We start from the raw sequence: 26,891 nt of genomic DNA on the forward strand, positions 1-26,891 counted from the left end.
GTTTTTTAAAGTAATTGCATTCAACATTTAAATAATATATTTGTAAAGTATATATTGCATTATCAACTAAGAACTAGAACACAATCTTTTTCGATGTTCAATTAAAGATATATTTTATGTAAATGTTATTGCTTAGTAATTAAAACCATTAAGAAATATTAGATATAGCAATAACATTGTAACAGATAGTTGTAAATTTCTAAGAGTAAGACATACAATGTTGCGATCTATTCATTTTGATTTTTATAATTTTCTTAATTACTGTATAAATAGGAATAATACAGTAAAGTGATACATTGAGTAAATTGTTAAAACTGATTATTATAAATACTTAGAATTTTTCGTGGCTTGATACTTTTTGTGGCCATACGTATTCTTGTCTATTTATATAAGTACTCTTACGAAAAATACATAATAAAGGTATACAAGTTTTCTTCTATTGATCCATAACATATTTTGATGAAGTATTTACGATTTATATAATCCAAATTTTCATGTCCTCGCTCCTGTTCATGTCCAGTACTTAAGATTCGAATAACGCAAAAAAAAGACCGATTCTTTATTCTCGAGAAAAAAATTCCTTACCGAAAATCTAAGTGCCCAAATTTTTCGACGAAAAAGAAAATTTCAAATCGTTCTGGAGAAATTATTTTCGGTTGCGGGGGTCAATTACAATTATTTTTGGTGAATAGACATATCCCCGAAATCTTGCGCATTTTCGAGAAAAAAATTCAGTACGGGCGGAATATTAAACGTTAATAACTCTTTAACGAAGTCTCAATCAACAAATTGGCATTCTTGATTTTCGTCTTACTTTGACCACCAGAATCTCCCATTAAAATTATGTGTAGTATAGTATATCTCCAATAACGATATATCGATCATATTTCCATTTATACCGGATCAAATGGACGTTCGAGACAAAATAAGGGAAACTAAAAGTGAAATAATAGTTACCCGATTGTGCTCGTTCTTGTCGAGCGAAGGTAAGAAGTGTCAATTACAGAATGCAGTTCACTGCAGTACAATTTCATAGTGAAAATGAATTGAAAAGACAACGCACGGAATCCGTAATTAATGTCACGTTGCTCTTTTGACGCGTGAAACAAAGAACGACTATTTTGAAATGGATCTTGTTACAGCGAGTTCGCAGTCAGTACACAGGGATTAAAGCAATTTTCAATTCTCCCGTTTACGCTTAACGTTTGGCTGAGCCTTTGTGCAAACGGAGGGTCGCGAAAGCTCATTGAAATTCATTAAAATCCTCGTTTCATCTATCCACCCTTACGGGCTGCAATAATCGATTTCTTAATCATCGTTCTGGTTTGATCCGAATTCAATAACATCCTTTATGACGCAACAATAGAACCGTATTTTTTAATCTCGATTGTAGAACAGATAAAAGTTAAAATATAACCTCGTCCGATCTCTACGACAATCAACATTGAACAACTACCAAGCACTTCACCGAATACATTTGGTTCTGTACAACGCAAATGGTCACACGAGCGAGCCTACCGAAAGAAGCCGAAGAGATAATTTAGAGATTGCCTCGAAACCCGTTCTGCCTCGCGGACGATGTATCCGATTACATACGAAACAGAACCAGCGGGAGACAGTAGAAAATTAGGCACGGGTTCATCTGTCATTTTAAACAAGACGGCAGAAAGACGCTATTAATTTTGTCACCCGACGTTCCCCGTTTGACTCACGAATTACAGGAGTCGTTTGCGAGACGATATCTCACGGTTTGATGAACGATTTCCGAGAAAACAAAAACTTACAGCGTCGCGTTCGTCCCTTCCCCTGGTTGAGGTTCCGTTGCCCCGCCAACGATGGACGAATCTTCAGAAATAGCAGGACCAAGGAATCGGGTAACCTTCGTGGAAAAAAGGGGCGGCGAGAGAGCTTTATGGCGTTACCGCTTCGCGGCGATGAAACAACGAACAATAACATCGTGTATCAATCAGTTTATTGTGCTCGTAAACGCCCGCGATTTGTACATTATATATGTAGTTTCTCGACCACGTCGCCTCTTCTTCGCTATGTACATAGATTTCGGCAAGTCGAGCGTGCGTCGAGGGCACTCTTTATTTATAGGTAACGCGCATGTATATGTATACTGGATCGCTGGAGAGAAATGCCCTCTGCATGGAAAATACAGACTTAGCGGTCAGAATTTTTGGCAACGATTATCTCACTATTGGCAATACCAAAGTAAACGAACAACAGATAAACAATAAAAACCGACGTGCAGCGTATTTATTTGCGACGTTTATTCGATCGACAACAATTTCTTTGAGGTTATAAATAAAAATATCGAAGTTTCGATGATCGATCAACGTTTGTCAACGAATAAAAAAGAGAGTGTAGGCTACTACTCGGGTGGTATGTACTTTTATTTACTTTTTATGGAAAGTTTAAGATCGAATAAGAAACGTATGCAATTTAAAATCGTGAAAAGATGTGGAGTACGTATTGTATAACAATTTCCATTCTCTTTAGCTTGAAACTTTCTAGCTGAATCGAGCATACGTATTACACTCGGTCAGGTACGTTCCAAGTTTTACGGTAATAGCATTACTGCTGTAAAAACGTATTTTACGATCGAAAAAAGCGGATTCCTCTCACGTTCTTGCAGATATCGGTTAGGGGCATTCCTCGCAGCTCGTTGCAGTAAGTATGCATGTAAATATGTACAAAAATACAAAAAGGGATATTGGCACACTCGAAACACTCGCGTGGCAAGCGAAACGCGTATCGCATCGTTCGAAATTCATCAAGGGGACTTTCTACACCGTACCGTGTAACTGAATTAAATCGAAATCGCAGTTTACGATGACACAGGGAGTTTGGCAGCTGTTTTTTTATTCCTTGGAAAATATTCGACTATCTTCTACGGATAAATTGCGAACACGTGTCCATTCCGTGGACTATTCGATTCAGTCTTAACGTTTAAAGTGGGAACAGGTCGTACGATATATGCGTCGATCTCTACTGTTACACTTTACTGCCCTCTATTACAAATATTAATACGCGTCATATACCCGCGTCTACTCGAAGTCTCGTTAGACAAGCCTAGCATTTGCAAATTGCATGCGATATTTACTCGACATTTCTCGACAAATTTAAACATTAATCTTTTAAGTACTACTGTTTATATACATATGCTCCCGGCGTGTTCGCATCAATTCTCTCTTCCCACGATTCAATATAGCTTGGAAACGCCATGGGGATGCGATGCCACGCGTTTTTCTAGCGATTAAACGTATCTAGTTAACTGCGTGTGAAAATCCTGAAGGCAGACGATCAATTGGCTGAACGTTGGCCTCTCGTCGGCGGACATCGCCCAGCAATAAGCCATCACCGCGAACAGCTCGTCGGGACAATTGATTGGCTGTGCCAATCTGTATCCATCACGGAGATACGAAGCCATTTCGAAAGCATCCACCTCCACGTACGGTTGCTGAGCCAACGTCATCAGTTCCCATAACAACACACCGAATGCCCACTGAAAACACAACCGAAAATAAAAACGCGTTTTGAAATATCCGAAATATCTCTGTTACATAGATCTGGGGTAACCAAGAAGAAGGCGCCATAGAGTTTTTTAAGTGGATTGCTGGTTACTCTTTTTTTTTCGAAATTAAGGACTACATTTTTCAAATATTTAAATACTGCAAAAATATTTTTCTCTCTCGGTTTGTTTTTTATTAAATATCTTTCTCTGTTACATAGGTCTGGAGTAACCAAGAAGAAGACGCCATAGAGTTTTTTAAGTGGATTGCTGGTTACTCCTTTTTTTTCGAAATGAAGGACTACGTCTTTCAAATATTTAAATACTGCAAAAATATTTTTCTCTCTGGGTTTGTTTTTTTTCCAATCCAAAAAATATAATGAATGTAACAATATAGCAGCGTTAAGATGATGCACTTACCACATCGGAAGCAGTGCTGAACGTTTTATTGAGCAAGCTTTCAATCGCTAGCCACTTGATCGGACGATTTTCGTTGTCGCCGAGACAATGATAATCTTGCGGGAACAGATCTCTGGCCAGGGCGTTGTCCGTGATTTGAACCCTCAGATCATCGTCGACGCTAATAAAAGTTAACATTCGTTCATCAACACACGTCTCCCGAGCGATCCGGGCTGCGATATAAACGTCAAACACAGGGAGGCACGAGAGGCACGCACAATAAGCGTAGCCCGATCTAAATTTGTCGACTGATTCGCTCTGGCGATGCAAAAAGTCGCGCAAAAAGGGAAAGTTCCTGCTAGGAGCCACGTTGAAGCAATCTCCGCGAAACGAAACAGTAGCAAAGCCAGTAATTAAATAGGTCCCGAGTCGGTCGTATTTATGGCTAATTAATGTTCACGGCCAATTGAACCCGTAACAAAACGTAACGACCTTAGGTTTACGACGCCTCCACTAAAATATTCGCTGCGTTAAAATATTCAGCTGTACATCCTGCAAAAGGTGCCTCGTACAGGAGTCGAAAAAGAAACATTTGCAATGGAATTTAATTAAATTATTAATCCAATAAAAAAGTTTCCACTTTAAAGAGCTACGCTTGTTTAGGGAGTATTTGTTCTATAATTATTTCATTAAAAGTTCTCGCGGCCGCGCAGAGATCCGTGGTTTCGAACAATTAGGAATAAAAATATTTAAATAATTCTAGGTAGGTACTTACACGCAATTTCTGGCGGCCAAGTCTCTGTGTACCAGTCTCTTTCTGTGAAGATACTGTACCCCTTTAGCAGCCTGAAGGGCCATTTCCACGACTTCTTGCGTGGTGAGAGCCCTCGGTGGCCCCTCGCTGCTCAACTTGCACCTCAGCAAGAACCTCTTCATGTTCCTGTAGCCGGTGTGTGGATACAAAAGGAACGGAGCGCTTCTGTCCTCGATGGAAACACCCAAAACGGGGAGCAGTACCGGATGACTTAAACCGTACAACGCTAAACCCTCTCGCAAGAGAAGAGCAACCTTTAACAACAAAATTTAAGAGCCCGTTCAAACAGTGAAGAGTATAACGATAATAATGATGATGGACATCGTTTAAGAATTGGAACAGCCAGAACAATGTTTCGATTCCAATCAACTCGCATAAAGATATGGTAAAGATAAGAACAACAAACGAGGTAAAGAAGAGTCTCCATCGGTGTCGACGCATTAATTTTTATAACGCGTTACGTAAAGTACAATAAGTTAATTATACGCATTGTTGCTCTAAAAATGTTGAACAATACCCTCCGTAGTGCAAATGAACCTATTACGGTGAGCGTATAAGACGAGACAGGAAACGTGAAGAGCGTGTAATTATTATATGGCGATGTTGCGACAAATTAATTGTAAGCCGATTCAGATGCGCCGCGTAATGTAATCAGTAATTATTGCAGAAGCTTCCTTAATTGGGAGGCAAAGTAAAAATTACTTACCTGCGATTGTGATGCATGTTCAGCAGCAGTTTTCACTAGGACATCCCTCGGGGAAGTCGCGCCTTCCTCGTGATAACTGCCTCTGTACACGCGACCGAATGTGCCTTCCATTTCGATGCTGAGAAGGCGTACCCTGCATCTGTAACAAGTGCGGAACAAGATTACCACGAGATTCGTGACGTTCAGCAACGATCGAACCGACAATTATTCTGTACAAACTTTCAGAGTCTGTTTTACGAAATTACACGAGGAGGCCCAACCGATCGCCTAATTATCGGAACGGGTTAACGTACCCAAAATTTTTTACGAATTACAGTCAAACTTGGTTGTAACTTTACAACGGCGGCCATATTATTGCGGAAATTCTTTAATCTTTTATGCACGATTTGCATTTTACCTCAGCCTATAAATAAGACGATATGAATACCGTAGGAAAATTTATACGTTCTTTTTCTTCGCGAGTCGGAGCAGAACAAAAATAGAACCCCGAGATATGTTACGAGTGCCTTTGAGAGCAGCAGGCGTTCATTTGATAATTCTCTAGTCGATCGATCGTTGAACGATTTCTTCGCCGCGTTCAGCGTACTTAAACACGTAGGATGTCAAGATTTCTTTTTTGTTCTGCTTGCAGAACGATCCACTTAACCTGGAAAACACGAGGCAGGTTCTGGATAGGTAAGGGACAACTGCGGATAAAAGCACGGGTTCTTTTCAAACGTGTAAGGTATAAAATAGCGCCGAGAAAATACGGCAATGTTCTTAAATTAATTTTGATAAACGATCGTTCTCTTGCAGGTTGGTTTCCAATAAGTGTTTAAATTGGAAAGAAAATAATAAGTAAAATTTGAAGAACCTTTGAACCGTGATTTCCTGGATTCTTTCGTGCAATTCTCGGCTAGGTCGATCGTCCAATCGTCTGTAAGTGGAAGTGGAAGTCGCGGATGCTGGAGGAGGTGTTTCGGAAGACAAAAATGTTTGTGCAGGTCCGACTCCTGTGCTTCTTTCCACGCTGCACGCGGAACTAAGTCCTCTCGATTCCCTGCAACGATAAAAATAACAATGTTCTTAACAAAACTGAATATTAACGTTGTTAAAGAAGAATATTAAATTAGAACAAATATAAATGTACGTCTTTAAAAATTTCGATATAATATTGTCTCTGAACATCGAAGAACTAATTATTTACCGTATTAGAGTGTTAGGTGAATTAAGGAAAGGTGACTTACTGAAGAGGATCACGATGTCTCCTGGCTTTTTTATCGCGTACATAGTAAGCGATAACCAGAACGAAAATGGCAGCAATGAAGGCGCAAGCGCAACCGATGGCAGCGTAGAACACTTGTCCGCTCGAAGTGGAACCGGAAGCAGCGACGAGAACCTCTTCTGCTCCTACGTTGCTCTTATCCTTCAGGCATATTTTCTTCCTCCTGAAGTCCAAGCTGGTCGTGTTCCGTCTCGATAAAGAGACATTTATTCGAAGGCTCAGATCGACTTCCGCGTCGTAGAGGCCGCAGTGCAACGACAAGGCCCAAGTTTGGAGACCACCGACCGGGATTTCGCCAGCTTGAGATATATTTAGGGAACTGGTCAACGCCGACGGATTGCTGATGTCCACCGACATCGCGTATGGCAACTGGAAACATACGACGCGTTCGTAATTCGTTCTGCAACTTCGTTATTTGCCGCCATCTTAAGTTTCATCGACTTCAGACTGTGTAACCCTCAGTCAAACGACAGGGAGGTACCAGAATCGAATTTTATATAAGAGTAAGAACATTCTTGATGTTTACAACAGCTGATGGGTATAAAAAAATATATATACATACATCAGAGATGCAAATAACCGAGAAGTCCTGATGCAGATAGAAACAGTAGTTGGCGCGAACGCGTGGAGAAGAAAGATGAAGGGTGCCACGGACGGTGGAAAGGTATTTTTTTCAGAGCACGTAACCGACGTAGAACTGGTAGGACGAAAAACAAATGGAACAAAGTCGAAGGACGTAAGGGACGAAGTTGCTACTGCTCGCTCGTAATCACGCGAGCGTTGAACCTTCCTATAATCTGAAACGTAGCGTTCTCGGAAGACAATTTGCGCCCAACGGAGGGCAAAGTGAATCCAGAGGACCGCGGGCAAGAGAATCCCGAAGGAACACGGAGTGGAAGAAGCGAACGGAGGAGAAACCGGCAGAGGAGGCGAGATATTCGATGGAAGAAGGAAAGAATAGACCAAAGAAAGAGAAGACTAAAGAGGGAGAGCTCACAGCTGATTACCAGCTCGCAATGATGATCGGTTCCCAACTAGCCGCGGAGAAGACACCTCGTCAACCTGCCTGGGCTTGTCGCTACCACGCTACTCCGCCGCCATGGCTGCCAACGTTGCGGTCTTTTATGACCGCGAGCAGCAAACTACGCGCTGACAATGAATGCCTTTGTAAACCGGCTAACCGTTCGATTTAAACTGTCAGGAATTTTTACGATTCCCTTTTCTTTCCTGCCACCGAACAGCTTGTAGGCTGTCTAGGATTTTGCGGGCAACTCGCCAGACGTCCGCGTCGCGTGAATCTCTGCGGACGTACCATAATGGATTCTTTTGACGGAATTTCAGGGAAAGCACGAAATCCTTGTCAACTAAAAAACTACTGGAGCAGAGAAACTAGAACACCGTAATTTTCAACCTTCTTCGTTTCCTAAGGCAAATGATATTTTGAAAGAAAGCTTAAACATTTAATAGAAATGTAAATTCTATTTTAATTATTCATACTGAATATTTCATAATCCAAATGTGATTTAAATTACTTGAAGAAAAAATAATGGTATTATTTGAAACAGTGTTTCAATGTTGTTTCAGAAGTATGGTTCCAGTGATATTTGTTTCCCCGCTCTGTACAGTGTATCGATTCGAAAGTACGCAACGAATTCGCCGAAGGGAAGAATCCGTGTAGTTCGAGAGTGGTCTGTTTGATTGACAGGTAGCCGGTTCGCCTAAGTAGCGTTCGGGACACTCGGTTTTGTCGCGGAGGTGACGGATGTCTCGACGCTGGTCATCAGTCTCCAGCTTTCCGTCCCTCTTTCTTCCTCTTCCTTCCAACGAGACAGCTCGGAGAAGTGGCTGGACCACTTTGTCCTACTCTCGGTCCTGTCCTTTTTTTCTGCACATCGTCGACGAGTCAATCCGACACCGTGCCGCATTCTACCAACTTTTCGCCGCCAGTTTGTCACAGTACCGTAATCGTGAACAGGTACGTATCGACGGTTTTACTCGATTCGTCGACAGAGTCGGGGAAAAATATTCGTCGAACAACAGACGACCAACAATTCACTCGTGAACTGTTTATTCGATCGAAAAATTAAATTTGTTAATATTTTTAAAGAAACAGGTGATTCGATTAGAGCTATAATCATCGAATGTATCCAAGAGTCTAATAATAAATTATTACGTACGAGATACACGCTGACCTATGCTAAGAGAAATTAATTTCACAGGAAAGAGTTACAGCAATTTTACTGCGCGGCTCCTATTATTACTACAACATTGCATGCTAAATTACATTTCTCATAAAGTACTCTCCTCGTTCGTTTCAACCGTCCCACTCGCTGTCAGCACAATATTAACTTGAACGGTACGACTCGGTTAATAAATCGCAAGAGATCCGCGATTCGTTATTGAAAATTCTCTCGAGAATAGTTCACGGTAGGAAAATTTTAAACCATTCAAAAGAAAGATGAGTCCTCGTCGAGACGGAAGCCGCTTGGTAAATTCGTTTCGATGGAGTGTCGAATACGGAGGGAAATATGCGCCACTGGCATCGTGCCGAGAACCCAATGGATGACAAAGTTAAATAAAATATATAAATATAAAGTAACGTCTTCGATCAAGTCAAAGCATTATTTACATCGATATAATTAATAAGCAGACTGCGGATCTTCTTTATGCAAATTCATATCAGAGCTTTGCAGAGGGTTGTTTCCTAAATACAATAATTATCTTACTTTAAGTGTTTCTCATATTTTTGCATATAAATCCACTATTAATAAGTCTAAGTATGAATTTAAATCCACTATGCTACGACATCGCTGAGTAAGAAATTACGCGTTTGAAGCTAGTTATTCGCGAATAAAATTTCCTCGGCACTGTGTTTGCCTATCGTGTATACCCAGTGACTCGAAGAAAGGGGCGGACGAAGGGACACGCCTCGAAAGTACGCGGAAGAAAAGGGAACAAGGATCGGGGAAAATGGTTGCTCGGTGTCCGTCGAAGCTTGAAACGTGCTCGCGGAGGATTCATCCGGGCGAAAGAGTTTCCCCGTCTGCGATATCGCGCCAAGACGACGCGGATTCCTTCGTTAACGAGCGAATTCACCTTTCTTTCGAGCCCGTGGTGACTTTGATCCGGCAACCAGCGGAGAAATCAAAGAAACGTAAATGAGAAATAAAGCACGCGGAAGACGTTTCGAGTGCGCGACGGGCGTGTCTCTTTTCCATTACCGTTTCGCGTTTCCTTCGGGTCTCGCGTTTTTTCTTTTGATTTTTTTCTCAAATCCTCTCTTCCCTCTGACGATTTACATCGAAGAGAACCGCGCCTCTTTGTAAAACTTACCGGTCTGCCCGCGAGATTTTCCCAAGTGAAATGCAGCTTGTGAACCTGCGCCGGCACCGGCACGACAAATTTAATTGCGTACTCGTTTATGACGCCCTCCCTCACGTAAAACAATTCCGCCTGGAGACCTGAAACAAAAGACAAGAGTTTCTTCTTTTACAAGAAAGTCGCCAACGTTTCGCGGTTAATATTCTACCCGGATAGGGTGCTGCGAGTCGACCAGGGCAATGCAACGGTATCGTTCGATCGACGATCTCGGATTCTGACGAGACCTGGCGCGGAGATAGAGGCGTTCGAAGGAAACTACCCTCCGACTTAAATGAAAATTAAGATCCTAAGAGTAAGTTTGAAACGAAACTACATCTCGTAGAGACGTCTAACAGTATTTCAAAGGTAAAAATTAGTACCTCGTTCGTCGAGACGCCGTTGAGTTAGAGTGGCGGAAGAAAGTTCGCGCGTTAATCAGATAACGGAGGAGAAATGGAAGGTGGGTCGCAGCCGCTGGAAAACGAACGAGAAAGATTGCTTCTAATCAGCGATAGATAAAGAGCGAAAGAAACGAGCCTTTCGAGTAGTTAGTGTCAAAGCTATCTCCGAAGGGACGCGTGAAGCAATGTCTCGAGAGCAATCGACTGGTCGGATACGAATACAAATCGTGTGAACCAAAGCGAAACGAGAGAGTTTCTCCTGGCAACGATTTACGAAGCGACGGAGGCAGAAAGAAGGTGGTTTCAACAAAGTCGAACATTACGATGCGTGGCCATTTTCATCGATACATTTTTTAACCTGACGGTTAAAATTCCACCGAAGTTTTTTAAATGCCATTTCGTAGGGGTGGCGAACGTTCGAACGACTGGATGTTCACGAACACCGTGGCAATTCGATGTTACGCTACCAAGTAATCCCCTGGCAGAGTTCACTTTCAGGAGCCGCAAGGTCACGTGGACGAACCGGCGAAGGTGGAGGATGAAACGAGAAGAAAAAAAAAGAAAATAGAAACGAGGGAGGGAAAGATCGCGCGGAAGGGAAGAGGAGGCGAGCCCACGTCGTGTACTCCCTTCGAGGGCCTATGCTCGTTGTATCAGATAGGACGGTTAACGAGGCACGAGTTGGATTTTTAAGTCACCCGAAGACAATGTGCCATGGCCCCACAATCGTGTCTTTGCTTTTGGTCCTTCTCCTTCGTTCGCCATCCCCCCAGCCCTCTTGGTTCCATCGGCCTTCGGCCTTTACCGGTTTTCTGCATCAGATATCGTATACCCACGACCTCAGCGCTGCCCGTTCCTTCAACCACGAGAACCTCTCTTCGCCTTCCCTCCTGGGGACCCGGAGCACCGTCTGTCGTAAAAAAGACGCCGAATACACCGTAGGATCCACTCGGAAAATAATTACGCCCCGATCGTTGGAACCACGCTGGTATTATCGCCACTAAAAATCGAAACCCTCGTCCCTCCGTGAACAAGACACTTTTATAGATGTTACCCGGGTATTGATGATCCTGACTTTTGTCGGGAGTCACTGAGTCATTGGGAGACGGAAGTTTCTCCGTTTCGACGAGCTGGAAAAGGTACCACCCGAACAATATCGGTTTAAGATTACGACGCAGTCCTGCTGGTACATTCATTCCAAATAATGGCTGACCTATTTGAATAACTTCTTCGAAAAGCAGCGTAGTCTCCACTATTCGACAAACTTGCAACAACAGAACACGTTCTTGAATATCGGTCTACGCTCGTGTGGGAAGAGAGAAAAGAAAACGAGGTATACAAGTAGACCTTACACCTACACCTTACATTCGTGGCTTAATCTGGCTGCCAAATTAAAATATTTCAAATCGTTCGAAATCCTACGCACTTTTGAGAAAAAAAATCTTTATCCAATTTATCCGGCATCTTTGTTTTTCTGCCACTGCTCCAGTCCCGACTATGTCGGATAATTAGATTTTTACTGTATCCGACTGTTGCACATCGTTTGTTGTTCGAGGGCCAGTTGGGTACACGTTGATCTATATTTGGAGGAGGATGTTTCCTCACAAACATCGAAATGTGATTAAACTTCGTAAGTTATTTGTATGTACAAGGGCAAATTATGGTCGGTGATTCCTAGAATTGGAGGTGGCAGTTATCCAGGAATGGACGCCATCCACGCCATCGCCGCCAAGAGTCGACGGGTGGCGGTTTACGACTTCCTCTTGATCAAGCAGACTTTTTAAGTTCACCTGGACGTTTCATAATCGACTGAAACTAACTTTTACGCGAATAACACAAGGGTGGCTATCCTCGAACGACATCAATCGACCTGCACGTCGTAAACACAAACGTTGTCGTAGTTCGTGTTCACCGCTTGGTAACCTAGCCGCGATCTCGTTACCAGCTTACGCGCCCTTAACGTCCTTATCTAGTCAGGGTTGTAGTTGGATCTTCTTTCACGCATTTATGCGGGAGCCTCGCATGTAGGCGACCGAGGGGTGGCCGTACACCAAAGATCCTTTGATGTCTGGTACGCTCATAGCGGGCCAAAGTGCAAGCAAGAGCGGCAAAGGGAAAAGAAAAAGATGAAGGAGGCTGCAGAAAGAGAGAGAGCCCTTTCAACGAAGGCGTCGACACTCGACAACGAGTGCCAGACACAATTGTCACGAGGGGTTCTACGGCACTTCGAACCTTTCCTCTTGGAACATGTACGATCTCTAACTACAGAGACCTCTATAGTCGGTTAAAAATCACCTGGACGCGCACGGCCACTTGTCAAATCGTTCGAAAAGGACTTGCACCGTTAGGACGACTCCTGCCATTTCGTTCTGTTGGTTAAGTGTCTGCTCGACAGCGGGCTAGCCAATTGCTATAGAAAGCTTCTATACCACCGAGCGGACAGTTGATTTTGTTCCCGCTGTAGCTGAACTCTCGCTGTTACGGAACCCTACCGCCTGCTGACACCCGGAAAACGTGCGAGACCAAAGATAAGGTACTAAGGAAACTCAGGCTACCCTGGCGGCTCGGTGAGCCTTACACACAGGTATCGATCAACGTCTAAGGGATGAGACAAACGTATGAAAGCCCTCACCGTCGCAAATTCTGACGTGCATTTTTCCTCTATTCTTTCGAGCCCTTTGATGCGCTTACCAAGTACGCTCCAAAGGGGTCGGCTACTTTGCCAGAACAAAACGGGGAGTACATTTTATTGCCTCGTGGTAGATTCCAAACGCTATACGGGGTATGCTTCTTTTTTTTTTTAAATAAAAAATTGTAATGGACTATTGCTTCTTGACAAAGTTTATCAAAAGATAAGACATATACGAGACTTCTTAGACGGATAGAATCGCAAGTAAATAATATTTACGAGTTCTGCAACTTTGAAGAGCGTGGGCGATGGTGAAAAATAATCTCGAGCCGCGTCCACGACAAGGTGTATTTAAAAACAGCAGCGACGACGTTCACGGGGAACATCTAAGGCGTTCTAACGTGTGCCTGACAAAAGACCAGGGGGGGAAAAAAGTGGTCCGGACAATGGTTCGAGATAAAGACGGAAAGCGTGCACGTATCTTCGATTGCTTGAGGCGCGAAACAGCCGGCAAAATTTCGCAGGCCACCGGTGTCCCCCGCTGTCAAAATACGGTATAGAAGCGAGTTGACGAGCGAAGCTCCAAGAGTCGCCGTATAAAGAGGGAGCCTGAAAAAAAGGGCCCGCTGAATTGCAGCAGGCTGGCTGCGGGGGCCCCGTCGAGTCCTCTGTCCCCCGTGCTCCGGGGGACCCCAAGGCTTTGGGTCAGAAACCCAACACCTTCCCAGCGTAAAACCCACGGTACGCTTATAACGAGATCTTCCCGTGGCGAGGGCTTTAGAAAGAAATGACGGCGGGCGGCGGGGGCAAGAGGGACCCGCACAGAAAAAGGAAAAGGCAGAAGGGTGAATTGCAGCTCGAAGGAACGGAAAATATTGGATTTAAACATCACGACGCCCGTGCACAATAAACCCGCTCCGATTTCTCTTCGATCCCTGCGCGACTCCGAAACACACCAGCCTCGAGGCCGTAAAATGGATCAGGTTCGATCCGATTATCGTTCGTCTCCTAAAAAATATATAAATTACAATATACAGGGTGCTACCGAACTAGTAGTACAAGTGGAAATGGGGTGAATCTAGATGAAAAAATAAGTCGAAAATGTGAAGTAACATCTTTTTGGAGACGTGTCTTGCATCGTTAAATGTTTATAAAACTTGGATGTTTAATATCTTCGAAAATTGTCAATCAGGTTGTTTGTTAGTTTCCTGGATTCTGTCAGCAAGAAGAAGTATTTTCGAAGCGTCAGCGAACGGCTGGGCTCCGGACAAACTTCGTACCGAAGACGTGTACGTACGTGCGAAACTCCGAAGTACCAGTTTCTCAGAGCCAGCATGGCCGGACGCGACTAACGATTTACGGAGAAGTTCATCGCGGATCTACGATGAGTGTTTTCTACGGAAACTTGAACTCGCCAGGCTGATCCAAAAATGATCCGCGAGATGAGGTTAACGACCAGATCAGGCAGCTGGTTCTCGCCGATACCTCGACACGCAGCCTCGGGAGATCTAATAACGTATCCACGTACGCTCGTACTAACGAGTTCGCATTTATATGTGCAAGTGTACGGTCTGTTGCGTGTGTGGAAACGCGTGCTGCTGGCTGCAGCACGGGATATTTTTCATTTACTCGCCCGGCGCGTACGAACAACGTGGGCGTGCGTATATACCCGGGTCCACGTATGCAAACATCCATATATCGCCACAGTCTCACCCACGTGTGAGCTCAGGGCTGTACCCGTACACCTACAGGCTGCGTGTGTCCCGGTTGTTGCGATCTTTTTCAATTGGCTGTGAAAACTTTCGCGCCATTCGGCCGCAGTTAGGCTCGATATTGTTGAGGTTGGAAACAGCGACGGGCGTTCCAATCTTTGTCTCGGGAGATTCGAAACTTCCGAGACCGAAGTTTTCGAATACTTGGTGCGTTAGTCGATACTCGAAGGGCTCGATTGGTCTTGAAAGTTTCGAAAACTCGCCGGGTCTCGAAAGTTGTAACCAGTCTGTTTTGCATGAAGCTCTCGTTAATTTTAGTTTTCATAGACGATGGCTGAATCGCAAGTTTCGTTAATTTTGTACCCAACGCTTGGAGGTCTACTTAAGTCTGACAATGCATGATGTGCGTGTCGAGAAGCAACCATCTCGAGAGGAACGATCTCGAACCGAACGAGCGATCGTTCTTGCCATTTGTACGCAAGTTCAAACTCAAACGGTGACATTCGAGCGTATACTTTTCGCTACCCCACCCTGTATAATACAGAAGGCTAACTGCTTAGCATATATCGAACGAATACGTGGGTTCTTCCTCCGCCAACGGGGGTCTCTCTTGAATAACCCATAAGTCCTGGTCAAGTCCTGGACGTCGTTCGTACTCTCTCCTTTCCTTCAAACTTTATCTTCCTCCGTTATTGCCAGGCCCGATTCTCCGTCTCTCTTCTCCCTCGCGGGCCATAGGTCACATCCAGGAAGGCGTAACTTCGCGCGACACCAGTTATAATTCACTCCGGAGGATCGTACGTGAGAAGAAGGAAAGAGAAACCGGACGGAAAGAAAGAAAAAAAAAGAAACGAGCCAAAGCGCGCGCCCGGTTATTTCGTCGTTTCGGGGATACTTTTTCAAGTCTTTCCGAAATCCAACCGTCTGCTTTACAACCCCTCGCCAGCGGAAGGATTAAGGAAACTTTCCTGTCGGGGCGTTTCGTTACGATTTCGTTGAAATCCTCGACATCCTCCACTGTCGATCGTAAAGATTCGTCGGGTTACACGGTTCAACTTTCGACGCACCCTTCAGCAATTTTTCAGCAATTTCCTCGGCCCGTTACTCGTGCTTCGACTCGTGAAAAATTTTATTCCAACAGGGGAATGGTTGTCGTCACTTCGACGCAATACAATGTTGATGTTGCTGCGTATAAAATTTCAGAAATTCCCCGAACTGACAAATCTTGTTTCCTTTCTATCAAATTACAAATTTTATCCTCGTCAATTTCAGAATACCGACAACCTAATAAAAATTCACGTAACTTGGCGAGACACGAGTAAACGATACTGCAAAGCGTCAAGCCGATGCATCGGATAGTTATTCTTTTATGAAATTCCAACCGTGCCCTTCTTTTTTCTCCTTTCGGGCTAAACCACACCCTCGAATCTGATTCATTGTCCAACGATGGGCTATCTGCGTTATAGGTAAACCAGGGTCCCCGTTTATTTATCGAGGGTGGAGGGCCAGCGAAACGGGAAGCAAAAGCAAACCTGGCGACGGTTCCGAGTCGTGATTCCTGGCATCGGGAGTTAAAATAATATTGTTCCCGGCCCCGTGCACCCTCGAAACGCGATTTCGTATTCTGTATCGCCCGGTAGCGATAGTAAAGGCCTACAGCACGAAGACTGACAGATGGGTGGGCTGATTGAGACGTTGTCGCCGCTGTCGAGGGGACATATGGCACCCGAGCCAGCAATCAGGACTCGGACGCGAAGAGGATTACGCGACGACTGAATTTATCGTGACGTCGAATCGAACGTGTCCTTTCGTTTGCGGCGCGTTCGTGCCCCGCGATCGACAGCCCTCGTTAAGAAGGATTCCCTAGGAAATCGGCTTCAAAGAACCGGCTATACCGATCCTCTCGGATCCGTTGCAAACCGTCTTTCTCTCGGATTTAATCTTCCGAGCTGTCGGGCTCGCCACGTCGCGCGACCGGTCCTTTTATTTTCGAATTATGTAAGGGAATAATTCCTTCGAGCCGTTTGGCTTCGCTAAGAATCGTTCTTAGAAAACGAGCGCGATTGGTACGGTGCGTTTAAATTAAAGTTTTCTTTTCAGTTTTTTTTTCACAAAGAATTAAAAGTTGTATCGTAGTAGACTTTTAGGGGCACGATGGGAGACCCTTAAACTGTAGTAAAATATCCAAAGACGTTGCATTTTATTATTGAGACAATAAGGTGCTAAACCTGCCCAAGCCTTTGATCGCAAATTGCGAAACGGAATTAGTAATCCCGTAACGAATGTGGTTCGCGAAATAACAATTACCAATCTTCGCTCTTTTTCTGCGCGCTGCGGAGGCCACGACTGGCGCGCAAATGCATCCTGAATTCCAGGAAAAGAACTGACCTACAAGTACCTCGCGTACCACGACGACCTGGAACCGCTCTCCGTGTGTCTCTGGAGAGATCAATCTTCCGTCAGGAGTCCCACCGGCAATACGAAGGGTTTGTCATGTGCGATTTATCACCAGAGGCTACCAAGGGATGAGACGGTTCCCTGTACAAGGACGTACTCCGGACAAGAAGAACGAAGGACATCGAACACAAAAAGGCAGTGCAACCCCTGCTGCGGGGATCCCGAGGACCCCGGATGAGATGGCATATCTATGGTCCGAAGGCTTCGAATTTTTAAACGAGTCTCACCACGTGTTCCTTTCCCTGGCGCCGATGCCACGATAATTCGAGAGACAAGTTCGGAATTCCGTCTGCTGTCAGGAACATGACAAAGAACAAGACGGGCCACTCGAAACGCAAAAACGCAGTCGCGCTGGTAAGCGTCGACGCGTCTCATTCCGTTTCCGTTACGGTCACAGCGCGATTTTTGCGTCGAAATTTTATTCACACATCGAAGAATAAAGATCGAGCATTAGTTTTGTTAAAGTCAGAAATAAAAATTTGAAACTCTACGAACGAGTAAATACAGTGACCACAACGTAAATTCGAGGACCTGTGTCCACTTCTGGGTCCCAGTTGTCAGGAAATGTTTATGGCCCAAAGAGTTCGAGTTCTAGTTTGCCGAGTCACCCCGTCTAAGGGCCAATGCTTCAAAGTCGGTTAGAAAAATGTTTTCTCCCGCCGCGAGAGCATAGTTGGTATTGGGTCGAGCGTTATTTACGAATGTATATATGTAAAGGAAGATGTATTCTCTGGGTGGATCCGATCACGATCTCCTATTGAATCAAGGGATGGACCCCGTAAGTACTACAAGTGCGCGCCATGTTTTTTTCCCCGCAGAGGATTCAGAAGGAACGACGACTCATCTTCGAGAAGCAGATGCTCGTTAAGATCCTGTCACTCAGAACTCGCTATGTGGAAACCAAAACAGACGCAGGAACGGGGATTAAAAGATTCTTTGGATGGATAACGCCGAGGAATTGATGAATATTCTCGTTAACGACCGTAGAAAAACTAGGCGAATAGACAAAGTAGAAGGACGATGGTTTGTTATTAACAATTGTTAAGTACCAATTGTGATACCGCAATTATATAAATTATGTATATGACATCTCGAGTCATAAATGGGAGCTTCGTAGAGGATTGTCTCAACTCCTAAATATAATAATTCGTATTTTACTTTAAGTATTTCTTATATTTTTGCATATTAAGTGCTTTCTGTAGTTTGTCGAGAATTACAATTTCCCATAAATGCATAAACATCCGCAGTCTAGTCATAAATATCGCTACTATTTCATTATTCATGAAAATGAATAATAGTTCGGACCTGTTCTTTAATCCTCTTCGGTAAAACACACGAATTATCTCTAATGTAAACATATACAAGGTAAAAAAAAATAAAAAATATATTATGCATTCGAGCAGTGCAACGATAATCTCCAATAACACACGCAGACATATGTTAAGAGCATAGTACAGAAATAGGTCTCTTCGAAATGTATTTTTTTCATGATAGCTCTTGACAGGAAGGAGATATCTCTAGAGGGCTCCGGGAAAGTAGGGTGCAACATTTTCACCCTCGTGATTACACACTTCTGAAGCCTCAGGAGGAATACGCGAGTTCCATTCGATCTACGATGCTTTCTATCTTTATTACAAAGCGTGCTGCGTATTACCGTGGATCTCTTTTCGCCGATGAGCTCGTTCTTCGAAAAAAGTTACGTCGCGTATCGAAAGTTTGCAAAGTATCGTTGCGAAATTTTCATCGTTCGTTCGGTAGAAATAAAAGACGCGAGGAAAGGGCCGTGTCTCTGGTTCTCCGTTGGAAGAAAATCCACGGGGGTCCCGGCGTCTCTTCCGACGGCTCTTTATGTAAATGTCCGACCAACACATCCCGCGGAGTGTCCCTGGCACGTAAGCCGAACGAAACGAGCCGACGCACACCAGCGAAAACTTAAGGCGCGGATCTTAACGAGGAGTCGAAGATTGATGCGGACAACGGTGCAGCATCCGTCCGCCGGCCCATCTTGAAACCGTACACGAGAATCTTCGCGGCCTTTCCCTCGTAACGCATCGCTCTCTGTCACTCCTTGCATCGACAGATACGATCTCGCAATATTTTTCTCTATATCTGCCCACTCTTATCTTTATCGTAATTTTTTTTTTCTCCTCCCCCTAACCTCACCGTCCCCCGTGTCTATTCGCGCAATTTTCTCCCGTACGATGAAACCCAGGAACACCGTGATTATCCCGGAGTTTCCTGGGAATTTAATGCACCGCGTCGCTGGCTGAATTATAGACCGATTTACCGTCCTCTCGCGATTCGTACGTTTCGCGGCAAACGGACGGCGGAGGCCTAATGTTTCGCTAGTCCGTCGTTCGCTACGCCACTGTGCGTGCATAAACGTTTTCACGGAGCCCCGGCGGGACCTTTGAGGCCGCCCCACTCCTCCTGGTAACATCAAGATGGGCCTGTCAGGCCCTAACTAGCTAAGGTCGGACCCCGAGCCCGAACTCACACGAGCAACACACCGCCTCCGGCGGGAGATTGTCCGAGTGCACATTACTTTCGTGTTTTGACGCGGACTTCTGACGGATGTTGCTCGTGTGGATCATCGCGGTTTGACGTTTTCCTGATTGGACGTATTAATTTTACAACGAGCCTCGTTTCTATTCCCGTACGCGAATTCGTTGGGCCGACGAATCGGCGATACGAGAAATTTAGACATTTTACCCTAAACTATGGCGTTGCATGTACAATAATTGAAGGTATTCAGAAACAAACCAACAAAGCTTCCAGCTAATGGCTTAGCGTTCAAATGTCTCTGTGGTTGGAGTTGCTTAGGTACTTAAGAGTTTTGGAGTAGGAGCGAGAATAATAGAAGGGAGCATTGTGTGAGATGTACTGTAGCATGAATCAGAATTTGTCGACAAAGGGACTAGAATGGCTAGAATGACTAGATTTGAAAAGCTAAATTAGTAAAAGAATATTTGGATCCTGCAGTAAGGATTAGAAGGATAAGATGTGGGTCGATCAGGTTCAGTTAACTCCGGGAATGTCTCGAAAAATGACTATATCGCATCCTTTATATCCTATAAATACGTCGAAGATTTTTAATGCTCCTAATTGTAATTTTCTCGATATATTGTGCTTTATTTCTGTTGTTAGTAGCACTACGCGTTTCCGCCGTTGTGCTATAATTACGCGTAAACGCATACGTAGCGAACTTCTTGCTAATCTTCATCTTTACGGAAGAATCAAATAATAAGGAACGGAATACTCGGGACGCGGTCTGTTCGAAGAACACAGGGTGGTACAAACGTAGATTTCAGGGCTTCAGGGACACTCTAGTACTCGCCTAATTGGGAGCAATCACGTTTATACTGTTGCACTATTGCAATTAACCACGGAGCATAATAAATTAATCACGAAACAGAGATACGAGGCAGGTTTCGTTACCGCAGGACTTATCGCAGCCAGTGTCGTTAAAAGTTATTATTCGACGTAAATATTAACGACGCTCAATAAAGGGAATGTTACCCTGGCATAAAGATAGCGTCGTTTCAACCGTCGACACGCGATAAATTATTAATCACGCCGGGGATAGAATTTTTCTTAATTACAAAGTATCTAACCAGTCGGGAGTCTCGTGATTCGCTCGGCGATTCGAAGAGCGAGAAATTAGAGAAATAGGAATGCGCCTTGGCATCGATGGAATTCGAAGTTATCTTATCCGACGCGAACGCTACACAATACCGATGCAGTAGCATATAGTTTCAGATAAGTATAAAAGACTCAATCGAAGTGGAGAACAAAACTGTGACAAAAAGCTTCAGACATAAATTCTTTTTCTTTAAAACTCGCGTGCACTTCGGTGCAGGGGTGGGTATATATTGGTGAAGTTACAAAATCGTTTTGAACGGTCTCGAAGCCGTCGCTAGCTTGGGTTACCGAATACTCTGGGTTTGAAAAAAAGTCGATAACCACGGTGTCAAATCTTACACGATTTAACACGGAATGGTCTGTAAGCGAAGACGGGAAACCTTATAGTAAATAACGAAATTGGAGAGCTGGTTCTTCCAGGAAGCGTGTGAGAGTGCAGCCTCGAAAAAGCCGTGGGGTCCATATGGAGAGCGACCCAAGAGACCCTCCGAAATCGGTATCAGGAGCTCTATCTACGAAGGTCTGTAGCGGTAGCGTGGCCATCCGACTAAAATGAGAAAGTAACGAAAAAGAACAACGGGGACGGAGCCCGGGTCTCGTAGAAAAATAAAACCAAGACTATTGATTATTCGGTGTCTAAACAAACTAGAACCTGGTCTTGGGGCCCGGCACCCCGTGCCGTATCCGCTTAACAAGGACCTCGTTATAACATTTTATTATATCCCGGCGTATATTGCTACGCCCCGTGTTATCCGACGAACCTTCTTCCACGTCCAACGTTTCTTCCCCGTCACGCACTACGTTATCGCGAAATGGCGACGAAACACAGTCGTACGGATAAGAGCAGGTCAGAAAACAGCACGCCATGCAGTAACGTTTTCACACTCGCGGTGATTTGCATGGGAACTACTCTTGTATCTCGGCGTTGCTTTCTGTAACGGTGGTTTCTAAATTTTGCAAGAGGCGTTCCTTTCGACCAACATTATTCTCAACGTAAAACAACCGAGTGAAAACCTCAGACGGGATTGTACCGTTCGACGATGCTCGCTTTCAACGAACAACTACCCCCTCGAGAAACACGGCACCAAATATCGGCGGTAGATTCTAAGAACGGCTCGTTTCCAGCGCAATTAATGACGCCATCTCTAAATAGCTGGCCGTGCAATACGATTCTTTTCGCTCGTTCTATTCTATTCGGCCCCGACGCTAAATACAATACGATTTCGCGCGAAGCTCTTGACGCGACCATGATCAAGTTAACCGTGGGGTTTGAGGGGGGTGGCGAGAAGGAGGTAGAGAAGCAGGAGGAGGAGGAGGGGTGCACGTACAGATGCATATGAAATGCGTGTCGTCGACCGTGGAACAAGGCGCAAAGTGCGCGCCTGAAAACGCGCAATCCCACGCGCGAGCGCGTTCCCCGCAAGGGCGAATCGACGATTCGCGGTGGTTCAGGTGTCGTCGGAACATACGTCTCTCTTTCTCGCTCTCAGCCCCTTTGCATCACGCGGCGATGCAAGGCAACCAGCCGAACGGTTTTCGCGGATCAACGAGCCGAGAGCGAATTATCCACCGCCGTGGAAGTTATGGCGGAAATATTGGAAAGTTCGCGGCGTCGAGTGGCTTTTATCCGTTTCCGGTACACCGAGTCCTCCGCAACAGCCACGACGACGATTCCTGGCTTAGCAGCCTGGCTACAAATGAAAACCCGGCCTCGCGCCGCGGGGTAGGAAAGGAAAACGAACGGAACAAGTCTATCCCCGGGCGTATCGTCGCACGGATTTGTCGGGTTGTCTAAAATCAACGACGTTAGAGACCCTTCCGTGGTTTTAATGGGTCGCTGAACCTCGCTACGGACGACGTGCGCAATCGGTCGCGTTTTGATTGGACAATTGCGGCACAATGGTGTCCGCCATTGCTGTTCGACAGGCTCGGGCAAATTGTGTTCGCGAACAGCGTTTGCAAAGTACGAGAGACAAATGCTCTGGTTTAGATATTATTAAAATAAGGATGGTCGTACTTTTAGAATTGTTAATTGTCACCTCTGTTTGGAGGAGCAGGTATCCAGGTGAACGAGGTCAAAGACAAAAGCTAATTTACATGGCCGAACTCATCGAGGTATCGAAACTCCTGAGTACGACTTTCCTTCGAAGACAAAGGCGGATTTTCCAACGAGTCTTCGATTTAGCTTACAAGGTAAAAGATACTCGAGTGGCTACGGAACAATGCGCCAGAGTTCATTTCAGCTAAGGAGAGGCCATCTGGTAGCCTAGATTTGAATCCCTTGGATTATAAACTGTAATCGGGATTGAAGAACGTGGTCTGCAAGGCTCTTTATTGAAGCTTAAGTAGCTAGAAAAGTAGCTTTTTAAATAACGTGGGAGACGTTCGAGTGCTAGTTGCAACTCTATTCTTTCTAACATCGAAGTACCTACTCATCGGTACACTTTCGAACCTTGATCCAAAACTAGCTCATGGCGAACAAGTAGTGCGCAAATATAACGAATAAGGTAACAGTACTCGCAGACGTAAGTTATCTGAAATACATAGAAAACCCAAATTATTAGGTTTAAATTCGACTACGAATAAAAAAAGATAATGTAACATGCTAGTGAGATAGTCATAATTAATTTCAACGAAAGGCAATAATTCAAAATAGCAAAATACAATATACCTAATTGTACAAACGCTATGTACAATTTAGAATTGCATGGAGTCAGTAGGGGCAACATAAGTCATCCTAGAGTTAATACGTATTCGAATCATCATCCATAACAAGTTCGCAAAGGTAATGGGTTTGCCATATGAATGGTGTATAGTAATAATTATTTGTTAACTAGCTCGAACCTCGGCACTACGAGCCTTTGACGCAAGCAATTCTTCACTGTTCGGTGCTCAATTATAATGCTGAGCACTACTACCCTAATGGACTTCCGATCGATGGTTAGGCTTTCAACGAGGTCATATACACAGATGCATTCGTTGAGATGATCGAATTGAAAAATCGTTTTTGATCGAATCGGAGATATTCGAATTAATTGTACAAGTTTGATCGTCAAAGGTACAAGAATGTATAGGATAAACGCGAAGCAATAATCTTTTTAGATTTTGCAGTTTTATCGATACCAGATAGCAGGATTTTAAACGTTATAAATTTCAAGTAGATACTCTGTATAAATAACACGTAATAAATCAAGATAATTATTGCGCGAGCTTTACTTTAATCTTTGCTCGTTTTGACCTACGCAAACTGTTTGTTTCGGAGTCGTGAAATTCTGATTATTGATGAATAACAACAATAATAAATGTACTTTATAACGAATGTATACGAAAGAAAAATTCATATAATCCAGATAAAAAATAATATTACAAACTCAATCGTCGACTCATCCATAGGAATTATGTTTGCTCGACCAAACAAATGTAACCTTTGATACATCATTCACGGTTAAGAAAAAAAGGTTACCCTCTTAAAACGTTCGAACTGATAAAAAGCATGACAGCCGAGAAACGCACAACGATCTAGTATAAGCGTAAAAGCGACCGTGAAAGAATTGCCTACTTTCGCTTACCCATTAGTTTCCGCACTTCTGCTTGGCTGAGGAAGAGGTTGAAGTAACTTGCACCTGGCCGCACGAGGACGGACAGCAACACTGCCAATTTCAAGAGCATCGTGTCCACCACGTGCTTAACCGGTTGTACGTACGAGCACCCGTAAACACGCGTTACGTTACGCTACGGACAACGTTAAAGTCTTCTAACTCGATTCATGGTCCGCGGGTTATCGCAAATTGCCAACAATTTCACGGGCGTAGTCACACGTGACAGCGTGTTACTCCGTTACCGTATTCACAGTCGAATGAAAATAAGCCCCGACGGATACTGCTCAGCCTCTTCCAACCGATCGGATCTTTTGACAGTTCGTCGCATGAAAAATCGCGTTCAATCGTGTAACGGCACTCTGCCCGGATTATTGCGATTGGAACGCGTTAACGAGACGGTACGACAGCGGTCGTTTGCTCGATAGACAGCGCGTGAAGCGAACGACGAAAACGTTGAACGGAAAACAGATGACGCGAAGTGGCAAGAATGCACGCACTAAGGAGCGCGCAACATACCTGCTTCGCGAAAGCCACAACCAGTTGTGTGCTCCGACCGCCATGGGTCGACTGAGGTCGACGCAGACTCGCCGCGCCGAAACTAACCGAGTTCGGCCGAACGTGGCCGAGGTCCACCCACGAGAGTCCGCTCGTTGCAGGCGTCGCACGGATCGGATGGCCTCGGTGTTTCGAAGCGTCGAGCCGAGGGGATAATTAAAATTGCGATTCGCAAACATGCCGTTGAGATTTACGAGGGGGCACAATCAAGCGGCATTTTCGGAGATACCAAACTACTCCCTGCTGGTGTCGCGAAGCAGGCCCAGGTAAACGTTACGCGCTGTCTGTCTGACAAAATCGGAGCAGCAAAACCGTTGCCCGGGAATTAGATGCAGCCCGCGCTTTTGTTTCGTTTACTCGGATGGTACTTGTTGCATTTTCTCGTCGTACACGCGCGACCGTTACGAACTTATTTGTTTTTTAACCCTTCGCGGCCAGCTCAGTTTTGATATTTCGTTCCAGCAGGCCCACTCTCGATTCAACTAATTTCGCTTACGAGCGGAGATTCTAACCGCCGTATAACCTCAACCGTAACCCGGTTAACCAAAGCTGGTTACAGTAACCTATAGTAACCCAAGAGAGAACGGCTCCCAAGTCATACAAAGAACAGGTTAACCTGTTCAGAACTGGTTGCCTAACTCAAAAGACAGAAGTAAGTATACGCATAGACGAGGTCATTGCAAATTGTACTTTTAAGAGCGGATTAATCGTAGTAGCGTAACTTTCCGTAAAGAGTGGATTAAGCGGGTTAATCAGGTCATCGTGCATTGGTTAACCCGGTTACGCGGGTACGATACTGAGAACCGAACCGGGTTTGAGGTTAGAATATCTTCTTACGAGATAAGTACTTTTTATTTATTATTATTTTTTTACCCACAGGCTACAACTTGGGAGGTGCATTCCTTTTACTTAACGTGCCGTAAGACGTATAAAGGGAACGTAGTATGCAGAAAAGAGATTTCGAATGGACGCCGGGGAAGAAAGATAAAAGGATCAGTAATTTTTAGTGGCTTCACTTTCCTAGCAAATAAACGATACTCTAAAGAAAATCGAAACTGCATCGCGGAGCATCCTCGTATTTAATCGGCCGTACAGTTTACTATAATTTCCCCCTCGTTCTTTACATAATTCAAGATCTATTATGGACGAGAACGCCCACGTAGCCTTTACGAATCGCGTCTCTCTTTTTTCATCGTTTCTCTGGTCTATCAGAACCCGGTTGATTACCAAACGTCGTTATTACGGTCCAAGGATTGAAAAGGGACAACGGATATTCCGAAGGGACAGAGAAAGGATGAGCGAAGAAGGAGAGGGGGGCAGGACTCGTTTTGCAAATTCGCGGTTGATTGAAAACCTCACGAGCAGCAACAAAAAAAATTCGAGGTAACTCAGGACGAGGAGAAAAACATCGAGGGTGATTACTCTGTTGTACAAGGTGAATTGCGAGAAGGATTGCTCGGACACGTTCATCTACGAGCCCAATCTCTCACTATTGCCGGTTGGTAGCTGCCTCCAAGAAGAGCGAATTCGTTCGATCATTTCACCCTACCGTTCCCTCTACTCTCTTGGTCTGTTCAGGTGCTCGTCATGCGCCCATCAACTTAATCTCGACGATTATATGGTTAGCTTCATTACTATTTTATATTTTATCGATATCGCTCGAGGGATCCCGCGTACAGAACTTCGATACTGGAACACGATGTACAGGTATTTATCGATGAATATCTCGTAACTGTTACCAACTTATCGCTTGTCGAGCTCGAAGGGGATACATTTTTGAGAAATGGTTCGATAAACTCTTTGAATTGTGTCGAGCTTACTGTACCTTGAAAACGA

General features: G+C 44.5%; 1 protein-coding gene across 1 annotated transcript; it reads right to left on the minus strand.

Moving 5' to 3' along the window:
* Window positions 1-1,962: 1,962 nt before the first annotated feature.
* LOC122402471 (tyrosine-protein kinase Drl) lies at window positions 1,963-25,024 on the minus strand. The gene is made up of 8 exons (XM_043405290.1): window positions 24,471-25,024; window positions 10,034-10,161; window positions 6,663-7,069; window positions 6,290-6,475; window positions 5,437-5,575; window positions 4,692-4,984; window positions 3,938-4,097; window positions 1,963-3,511 (listed from the first exon to the last, which is right to left on the minus strand). Exons 1-8 carry the CDS (start codon window positions 24,568-24,570, stop codon window positions 3,263-3,265), a joined length of 1,662 nt encoding a protein of 553 aa, XP_043261225.1. The 5' UTR covers window positions 24,571-25,024; the 3' UTR covers window positions 1,963-3,262.
* Between the last annotated feature and the right edge of the window lie 1,867 nt (window positions 25,025-26,891).

The sequence above is a fragment of the Colletes gigas genome, unplaced genomic scaffold (genome assembly GCF_013123115.1).
Source record: "Colletes gigas isolate AHSC1104 unplaced genomic scaffold, ASM1312311v1 Colletes_gigas_Sc00002, whole genome shotgun sequence".
Taxonomy (NCBI): domain Eukaryota; kingdom Metazoa; phylum Arthropoda; class Insecta; order Hymenoptera; family Colletidae; genus Colletes; species Colletes gigas.

What these genes read in the sequence shown, in the direction of transcription:
- LOC122402471 (XM_043405290.1), bottom strand. Translation starts at nt 24,570, where the DNA reads ATGCTCTTGAAATTGGCAGTGTTGCTGTCCGTCCTCGTGCGGCCAGGT. An exon ending in AGACATCGTGATCCTCTTCA is followed by an intron (nt 6,476 to 6,662) that starts GTAAGTCACCTT and finishes TTATCGTTGCAG; the next exon opens with GGAATCGAGAGGACTTAGTT. An exon ending in CAGGAAATCACGGTTCAAAG is followed by an intron (nt 5,576 to 6,289) that starts GTTCTTCAAATT and finishes CACTTGTTACAG; the next exon opens with ATGCAGGGTACGCCTTCTCA.